Source organism: Puntigrus tetrazona, chromosome 19 (genome assembly GCF_018831695.1).
Source record: "Puntigrus tetrazona isolate hp1 chromosome 19, ASM1883169v1, whole genome shotgun sequence".
NCBI classification, from domain to species: domain Eukaryota; kingdom Metazoa; phylum Chordata; class Actinopteri; order Cypriniformes; family Cyprinidae; genus Puntigrus; species Puntigrus tetrazona.
Genome location: NC_056717.1, coordinates 16773426 through 16783480, shown reverse-complemented (window position 1 = coordinate 16783480; position 10055 = coordinate 16773426). Strand labels below are relative to the sequence as shown.

General features: G+C 36.0%; 1 protein-coding gene across 1 annotated transcript; it reads left to right on the top strand.

Moving 5' to 3' along the window:
• Nucleotides 1–255: 255 nt before the first annotated feature.
• On the top strand, nt 256–8856 carry eif3eb (eukaryotic translation initiation factor 3, subunit E, b). Its single transcript, XM_043218348.1, has 13 exons — nt 256–400; nt 966–1083; nt 1219–1336; nt 1477–1519; nt 1663–1767; nt 2427–2552; nt 2958–3082; nt 4062–4188; nt 4823–4924; nt 5756–5865; nt 6581–6683; nt 7753–7887; nt 8301–8856. Exons 1-13 carry the CDS (start codon nt 311–313, stop codon nt 8337–8339), a joined length of 1341 nt encoding a protein of 446 aa, XP_043074283.1. The 5' UTR covers nt 256–310; the 3' UTR covers nt 8340–8856.
• The last annotated feature ends 1199 nt before the right edge of the window (nt 8857–10055 follow it).

Genomic DNA, 10055 nt, shown 5'->3' with positions numbered 1-10055 from the left:
TGCTGAATAAAATGAATGCCTCGTAAGCTACTAGCATCTGCTACAGTAGCCTGTAGCTACCTTCATCAAAACAAGAAATTAAAATGCCATAAAGAAAAAGGCAGATCCCATATGAATTTGTTGTGAGTTTTATTTAATTTTATTTTTTGAGTGAGTTTGATATAAACAATAGCCAGTATCGATTTATTAACAAAATGTGAGTAATGAATTTCAATTTTCTAACTGGCTGAGAGCGTTTGAGGGGTGCAGCAGGTCACTGTTCACCTCGGTGTTTAAATAAAGTTTTTTAAACCCTCGTTACATTTCCAAAATGGCGGAGTACGATCTGACTACCAAGATCGCGCATTTTCTAGACCGGCATTTGGTCTTTCCGCTGCTGGAATTTCTGTCTGTCAAGGAGGTAATGTATAAGTTACAGTCTTGTAAAGTATTACTTTGTTCTGCGGTTACATTTATTTGATTAGTAGTCGCTAAATGGGCAGCACCACGTGTGGCGAACAGTCATCTGATCTTGAAAAACGATTTGGTTTTCGTATCTGATATTGAACAGAAAGTACCTTTTATAGACATAATTGCATTCAATATTTATTCATTTTTATTTCTGACAGATCAGCTATGTTTAAAGTATGAATTCTTATTCTGTAGCATCTTATTCCGTAGGTCTTTGTGTTTCTACAGTACCATGGTACTCAGACGCTGTTATTGTTATAATGTTATAATATCGTAGTTTTACATAAGTATTACATAAATACCATAAACGTTAACGTTAATATTGTCATTAGTTATTGTGGTATGTGTAAAATATTATGTTGCTTCAGTTGGTAGAACAACAGTACCTTAATGACAATGCAAGTGTACAATTGCATTTTGATAAAGTGTTGTGTTTATTCGTTAATTATTCCTCTTCATAATATACAAGAAACCTGATCTGGTGCTTTTAAATGTAATGTTTATTGTCTTCTCAGATATACAATGAGAAAGAACTTCTCCAAGGGAAGCTGGATCTTCTCAGTGACACTAACATGGTGGATTTTGCCATGGATGTATATAAGAACCTCTATCCTGACAAAGACATTCCACATTGTAAGTGCTTTTTCCTTTCTGCCCAAAATACAGATTTAAACAAAAGCATATCCAGATAAGTAATGAATTTCACATCGTGAAAGGTTCTGTACTATAAGCTACATGTATATTACATACAACAATTTTACTCTACAGCATTAAGGGAGAAAAGGACCACAGTGGTGGCCCAGCTGAAGCAGCTTCAATCTGAAACTGAGCCTATTGTGAAGATGTTTGAAGATCCAGAGACTCAGAGACAGATGCAGTCCACCAGGTCTGCTGTTGTCGTATTACTGCACGCTGCTTCTTGAAATATTTTTCTCTTTGATTCTTTGATTTTTGTATGGTTATTTTGTAAACATTGTAACACAGTCACCACTACCATGCACTTTTTTTTTTTTTTTTTTTTTTTAGGGATGGAAGGATGCTCTTTGAATATTTAGCAGACAAACATGGTGTAAGTTTTGCAGCATGCCTCTAACTATAACCAATTATCCTTATCCAAATACATTTTTTTATTTTAAGTGAAGCTTGTTAAAAGCTCACTGCTTTATTGAATATTTTTTTCCGGCAATGATTTTCTCTCTCTGTTTTTCTTAGTTTCGTCAGGAATATTTGGATACGCTGTACCGTTATGCCAAATTCCAGTATGAGTGCGGCAACTACTCAGGGGCTGCAGAGTATCTTTACTTCTTCCGTGTGCTTGTAAGTGGTGTTGTTTGTCAACTAGACCGCTAGTGTATTTTCCTTTTGTTTATATAATTTGTGAAGTGTGAAATAGACCCTGAAATTACTGCCTTCGGCAGAAATGTAGGATCAAATTACTTTGTTTTTTTTTCCTGAGTGCTATAACAGCTTTAGTTTTTAATAATTTATTTTAACAAACAACTGCCAATATACATTTATTATTATTATTATAATTTTTTTCTATTTAAATGTGCTATGTTTTAAATATTGCAAGAATAGCTTATACCAGATTATATTTATATATATATTTTATTATTTAAAAAAAAAAACTTCTTTTAAACCACATACTGTTCAAAAGTTAGGCTCAGTAAGAATTTTTGCAAGAAAATAATAATAATAATTTTTATTTAGCAATGATATATTAAATTGATTAATTTTTAAATAATTAAAAACATCCCGAAAAAGCAAGGCACCGAACCCCCAACTGCTATATAAAACTAAAGATACAAGTAATAAATTCAGAGCTGCTGATTTATTCTGTCATAGCCAGTTGAGACATGACAATTCATCCTTTATAAAGCAATCAGAATGTATAGCTATGGGAGTGGGATTTTGTGAGATTCACGGTAAAAAAAACCCAGAAATTGACACCAACAGAATGTCTCTGTCATGACCAGGTTCCCTCCACGGACAGGAATGCTCTGAGTTCTCTCTGGGGCAAACTGGCATCCGAGATCCTCATGCAGAACTGGGAGGCGGCCATGGAGGACCTGACACGTTTGCGAGAGACCATCGACAACAACGTATGTCTGTCTGGATTCTTTTAAACCTCTGTCTCCCTGCATAATAGAAGTTTTGCCGCTGTATTTCATCAGCTGAAGAAATTCAATATCCTTCCCACTGGTTAATTTGTGGATCACCCATGTTCCTTTGAGCTCAGATATAACAGTCCTTTAGCAGACGTCGGGCATTAAATCAACTATACACACAAAATTGACCGGGATGACATTTACATTGCATCAGCTCTGAGAAGTAAACACTTGGCATTTTTATTTGCGGTGAGGTTAAAGATGGATGCGTGTGGGTTTACTGCGGCCTTGTTTGTCCGCGCTTGTAATGTAGCCTCAACATTGCGACATGAGCAAGACTGAAGCGGGGGTTGACATATTTTTAATTAAACCTTGTTTTTCTTTCCTGCCTCTGTTCAGTCGGTGAGTTCTCCTCTTCAGTCGCTGCAGCAGAGGACGTGGCTCATACACTGGTCTTTGTTCGTCTTCTTTAACCACCCCAAAGGCAGAGACAACATCATCGAGCTCTTCCTCTATCAGCCCCAGTGAGTGACATTACAGAAATTCCCTCTTCCGCTGTAACAAGCGCTCTCAAATTGCTCATTAAAGAATGTAGAAGTGCAACAAACTACATTTGCATAACATTTATGTCACTTGCTTAAGGGATTTGCCGGGAAGTGTGAGTGGTTTGTAACAATTACTTCAGAGGGGGAAGCTGGAAAATTTGCAGTTAATGAGATTTGCTCTGGAAAGCGTTACATTTTTTTAGGGGGGAACGGTGCATGTTTGCGTGACCATGTAATGAGCGCCGCTTGGTCTGAGCACTTTGGAAATTATTCAGTTTCAACTGCCTGCTTCTTTTCAAATCTGGATTTTAATTGTTAATTTGCTTTTTGATCCATCGATTCGGTTCAGTTTCTCAATTCTGAATCTCATTTATGTTCAATATTGTTTCAATTTAGAGTGTCTAAATTGTTACAAAATATTATAGATTATTTTTCAGATATTATTAAAGCGTACACTACAATTGTGAAAAAATACACTACAGTTTAAAAGGTTAAAAATTAAATATTTTAAAGGTACATATTATCAGAAGATGCCTTTTATTCTCAACAAGGCTGCATTTATTTGATTAAAAAAATACAGTAAAAATAGTAATATTGTGATAATGTAAAATATTTTAAGTTATTTCTATAATGACAACACTACATTGTTTCATTTTTTTTTTTGTCACATGATTCTTCCAAAATCATTCTAATATTTTGATTGTCTGCTCGGGAACCATTTTCAAGAAGTTTTTGTTGCTGAATGCTTTTATGGAAACCAAAATTTCTTCACGATTCTTTGAACAGAAAGTTTGAAAGAACAACGATTATCTTAAATAGATTTTTAAGTTTATAAATGTCTTTGCTGTCACTTTTGATCAATTTAATGCGTTTTTGAAAAGTATTCATTTATTTCAAGCCTTTAAACAGTAGGTTTTGGAGTATCTTGTAAAATTGATGGTTGTTGTCTGTTTCTCAGGTACCTGAACGCAATCCAGACCATGTGCCCTCACATTCTCCGTTACCTGACCACGGCCGTAATCACCAACAAAGACGTGAGAAAGCGCAGACAGGTCCTCAAAGACCTGGTCAAGGTCATCCAACAGGTCAGCATGAACTAGACAGCAAATTGCCTAAATGTCTAGTGGGAGTATGATTACTCTGCTTTGGGGTCATGTCAGCCAAACGCCAGCTAGACACGTTTGTTAGCCGTATATGCTTTTACTGTGTTAATAGCCAGATTGCCTAGACCACACCAGTGCGTGATGCTTTCAGATATTATTGTTAAAACTGAAGTACAGAAGTAACATCGTACTAGTAAATCAACACTGAGAAATAATTCAACATGAACTAATTGCTTTCAATATTAAAGCTAAAATAAATACTGAAGATGTAGATAAGCCAGTTTAGTTAAGAATCTTTTAATAACGTGTGCTAATATACACAGGAGCGATTTTATGAAAGGGCGCATCTGAGCCGAAAGATTGTCCTCTTTGTGGTTCAGATGAATGAGCTCCCAGATTCTCCTTTGAGGTTTCCAGCTCAACAAGTGTTGTTGCATCGCATTCTGTTCATACTAGAGCTGCATCTCCTTTTAAATATCGATTCAGAGCTGGTGAATTAGCTGTCTGTTTTAAAGTGCTTCTTGGGGCACCGCCACATTTTATACCCGTGACTTTGGCACTTGCTGTCAAATTAGCACGAGATTAATGTTCCTCTTTGCTTTTGCTCTCTCAACAGGAGTCGTACACGTACAAGGATCCCATCACGGAGTTCGTGGAGTGCCTCTACGTTAACTTTGATTTCGACAGCGCTCAGAAAAAACTAAGGGAGTGCGAGTCGGTAAGGTTCACCACCTGCTGTGTGTGTGTGTGTGTGTGTGTGTAACGCAGCTACCAGGGCTGTCATTCCTGTGATTTTCCTCAGTATGCTGCTTCTCTCTGTTTGAATCAGTCGGAGACGAGCATTGATAGGCGCTCTCATACTTTTGCTCGGAGCCATGGGTCCATTCATCCACTGAAAATCCCTGTCTGCTGTAATTTACTGCTGTTTCCCACTAGGCTTTTCAAGACATTTCTGCTGTCAGTTTTCAGACCTACAGCTATGAGGCAGCTCTTCTCTTAGACGTGGCCTAGTTGGGCCAGAGGGAGCGTTCAGCATTCAGACCTGTGAAAACATAATCTCCCTGCCTTTTCACCAGTTTTAGTTTATGCTTGAGGGATTTGTGTCTATAAAAGCTGATCTAAGGTTCAGCTGCAGTGAAGGGATTTATTTTTTGTTTTTTGCATTTAAATGGTGTTTTTTTTTATTACAGAAATAAACCTATTGGGGGTAAATTCTGTTCTTTTTAATAGGTAATATTTAAATTTTTATTTTATATTATATTTTTTTAATTTTTCGGATCGTCAGTCATCAAAGCTAGGTAAATATTGGTCACAGACACGGAGATTTACCTTAAATTTCACCAGCCTGATCACTCAGATCCCTACAGGTCGGTTTTTTTTTGGGGTTGGGAAAGATTTTCAAGAAATCATGACGCCCTTAGCACCACGGTGTGCTATATGTAGTATTTTTTTTTTTTTTTGTTTTTTTTTTAATATTCAAAAGTGCAAAATTCAGTCTCCGTAACACTTTCAAAGCAGATAATTTGAATGGATTTTTATTCTTTTCAAGGTTCTGGTGAACGATTTCTTCTTGGTGGCCTGCTTGGAGGATTTCATTGAAAACGCGCGGCTGTTCATCTTCGAGACGTTCTGTCGGATCCATCAGTGCATCAGCATCAGGTAGTACCGCCTCCCAGGAGGAATCCTGATAGACTAGTGTGCGCTAATCCTCTTAGCTCTGTAAAAAGATCGTACCGCGCTGCGATGATTCAACACGCTGCCAGGATCAATGGATTCCAGCCAAATCTGACAAAAGCTGAGCGACGTCACAATTGTATACATTCTAAAGAACCAGCTCCAAGGAAAGATGCGAGTACAGCAATGTGTTAAGTGTTATTTAGTGTTTTTATGAATAGGTTAGTTTTAGTTTTTATGTCTTGTTTTAATTTTTATTTGTTGTGCAGATTTGTATTTAAAATGTATCATTTTTAATTTGGATTGAATAATTTTAGAACATTAAACCAAGTAAATGCTAAGCCTTTCCTTGGCAATTGGCTGAAAGAAATCAAGTTTATAGTTTTAAGTTACCATTTCAAGTAACAAGTGTTTAGTTTTTAGATAACTGTATTTACACCGTTACTTTGATGTTTGTTAACATTCACTTTAATCGCCACTGTTTGTCCCTGGAACCCTTTTGTTTTCACATTTAATCTTAGAGGTGGTGCTGCGACTTAATTCATCATCAACTTGTGTTTATCGAAACAATAGTTTTTTTTGTTGAGACTGTTCGAACTCGTGTTTGAAGACGAGAGCTACAGCTTGTCGTTGACCTCAGGCAATCTCTGTATTTCTCATTTTCTCCCTCACACCCATCTCTCTTCCTGTCTCTGGGCAGCATGTTGGCAGATAAGCTGAATATGACCCCCGAGGAGGCCGAGAGGTGGATCGTAAACCTGATCCGCAATGCCAGACTGGATGCCAAAATTGACTCCAAACTGGTGAGCAAGCTCGGGGGTGCAAAACACATGTCCAAACACAAAGCCCATTAGATTGAGACACAGTAGACTCCCACTGACATCTATTTGTTAGTTAAGCAACATAAAAACAAAGGTGCACATATTTTCATTATTAATGTTGTAAAAAATTACATATTTTACGTATGTCATTAATATTATGAATTAATGATACTAACATTCTAAATAAACGTTGCCAAATAAAAAACAAAAACTTAGTTTAACTGTGGGATTTAAAGCAACAAGTCTCATTTTCCTGCTTTTGTATTTTTTTTTTTTTTTTTTTTTTTTTTTTTTTTTTTTTTTTAGAATTTTTTAAAGGTGCCATTGAATGCATTGATAAATTATTTTAAATCATTCACTGATGTTTACGTAAAAATTTTTGCTTTCACTTTCGCTTTGGAGATTCGCAATTGCATAAACTGTTTATTTTATTGGAAAGCAGTATTTTCTTTCCGCGCGTTTCTGAATACAGACACCAACCCATCTCTTCACTTCACATCCCCTGCAAAGCATAAAACTTAACATTTATTTCCATGATCTGCCGTTGTCATGCTTGTATCTTCACCATACCTACAGACCTTCTGCTGGTTCAGCTAGGGGTTAGTCTAGGTGTACACTATGCACATATTGGGGGCGTAACTATTAGTGATCTCGACTGTTACGTCACAGTCTGTGTTAAGTTTAGATTCGCCTGTTTTTCAGTGGACTTTTTTTTTTTTTTTTTTTTTTTTTTTTTTTTTTTTTAATTCTCGAGGAGGAAACAATGGTTTTTGAGACTTATGGTATGTCACTTCCGTGTACAAAACTCTTATTATTCAACTGTGCCAAGATAAATAGTTTTTCTATGGCACCTTTAAAATGTATCTTAAATTTTGTATAGGAGCTGTAATTCGTTTAAAAATTGGTTGTCTTTTGCAGATCAAAGTTATGCTGAACCACTAAATCCTCTTAAGCCTTTACTATTTCAAAGTCCTTTGATCATTTATACTAGTATTCTTTTAAAGTCTTAAACGGTTGGCTGCTCCCCCCCTGATGAGTGTTTTCTTCTCAGGGTCACGTGGTGATGGGAAACAACGCCGTGTCGCCGTATCAGCAGGTGATCGAGAAGACCAAGAGCCTGTCGTTCCGCAGTCAGATGCTGGCCATGAACATCGAGAAGAAGCTCAGCCACAGCAGCAGGAACGAGGTACCAGACTCAGATCAAACAATGCGGACTGAACTAATGAGCCTCATTGGAATCGTTACCGTCAAGAAATGAGTGTGCTGGGAAACTTTTGCTTTTAAGCGTGGAAGCATTTTTTCTTATCTGAACATTAGCCAGCATTAGTCAGCGTACAGTTCCCCAAAATATCTTGCACACTTCCAAATCAAAGCCCAGACTCAGCGTAATGTCTTAATAATCGGATTTTATGTCAGTGAAGTAATTCACGTCATACGTCTTGTCTTGTACTTCGCTTGATATTCATTTTGAAGACATTGTTCGCGTCAGAACATTTTGACTATTTAAAATATTCACGTCAAACATTTAATAGAAGAAATAGTTTCTGTTGTACATGCTGCATGTTGGATGCCACTAATGATCCTCCATTTTATTTCTAGACGCCAAACTGGGCGGCACAAGACACTGGCTTCTATTAGACTGGAAACACGAGGCAAAACAGTGGATCATCTTACTCCTCGACCTCATTTTAGTATTTAACTATCTTTTATTAGCCATGTTTTATATTAGGATCATTTTACAAAAGACTGATTTCCTGCATGACCAAGAGCTACGGAGATCTGGGATGCTGCTGTGAATATTATGTATTCTGTATGAAGGAAGGAATTTACCAGGCAAGATTTTATTCATTGTTCCAGTTCCGTGTAATCTCAAAAGACATTCATCTTTTCTCTTATGCAAGTCATTGTTTTGAAACACCGTAACACAACAATAAACAGCGGAAATGTGTTTCTGAACACATCTTCAAGGATCCTGCAACACACTTCCGTAAATCTTTAATAGTTAAAGGTAAAGTGTGTTATTTTGGTGTGAAATAATTGTTTCCAAAACCGTTCTACTGTTTAACCTTTTAAGGATATTTGTTCATTTATTTATGATGTTTGTCAAGTGTGACCACTTAAACTCGCAGAAAAAAAATGATTAGATAAGAGACGAGTGTGTATTTTAACAGCCTCCCTATTTTATTTATTCATTCTTCACACTTCTCTTAACACTCATGTTTTTTTGCTGCTTATTTGTCTATCTATCAACAGGGTACTACAGTCGTGGAAATATTAGAGAATTTTGAAAGTTTCAGGCCTAAAAGAGATCTGATTTTTGCTAAATGTTCAAAAGATTGGGGTCAGTAAGTTAAATGAGTGAAATCGGCAATATTGTTAAATACTGTGATTTAAAAGATTTTTTTTTTACTGTTCAAATATAATTTATCCCTGCAATCAAAGCTTTAATTAGTCTAGTCTTCAGTGTCATATGATCCTTCATAATTAACTTTAATATGCTGCACTTATTTTTTTTTTTAACATTTCTTATGTTGAATATTTTTTGGAAACCTTGATAGCTTTTTTTTTTTTTCTCAGGCATCTTTGATGAATATCAATTAAAAACAACCGTTATTTTAAATAGCCTACATTTTTATTATTATTTTATTTTTTTCCGCTCTATCTCTCACTTTTGCTGTAGAATTTTTTCTTTTCAACAAACAGAAACAACAAAAACATCTTACAGACTACAAACTTTAGAACTGTTAAGAGAATAATTCACCAAAAAATGTAAATTCTGTCATCATTTACTCATCCTGAAGTATTTCCAAACCGGTAAAAATCTTTTATTGCTCTACCAAACACAAAGGAAGACATTTTCAAGAAAATGTGTAACCAGGTTATTTTGGGTTACCATTGACAATAGTATTTTTTTTTTCCTACTATGGAAGTCAATGGTGACCAAAACAGACCAAAACTTTCTTCAGAATGTCTTCCCTTGTGTTCAGTAGACGCATAAATTGACATAACTTTCATTTTTGGGTAAACTGATCCTTTTTAATAGAAAACTTTTCAAAAGCATTTAATTGATTAGACAAACAAAAAAAATATATAATCAATCAAGAAAATGTATGAAAGAACTTTGACACTCACTTTGGTTCTAAAGTGTGGGAACTCTGTATCAGGCCTATGCTGATATTATTTATGTAATGGCAAGGATATGCACAAGCAGTGTCTCATCCTGTAGGTGGCGGTAGTGACTAACTTTTTCCACCTCTGTCTGGCTAGTCACAGAGACTGCCACAAACCAGCCATTACCAGCTGCCTGACTGATCATCATGTCTTTTAAAGCCTTCTTGATTTTCCTGTGTGTTT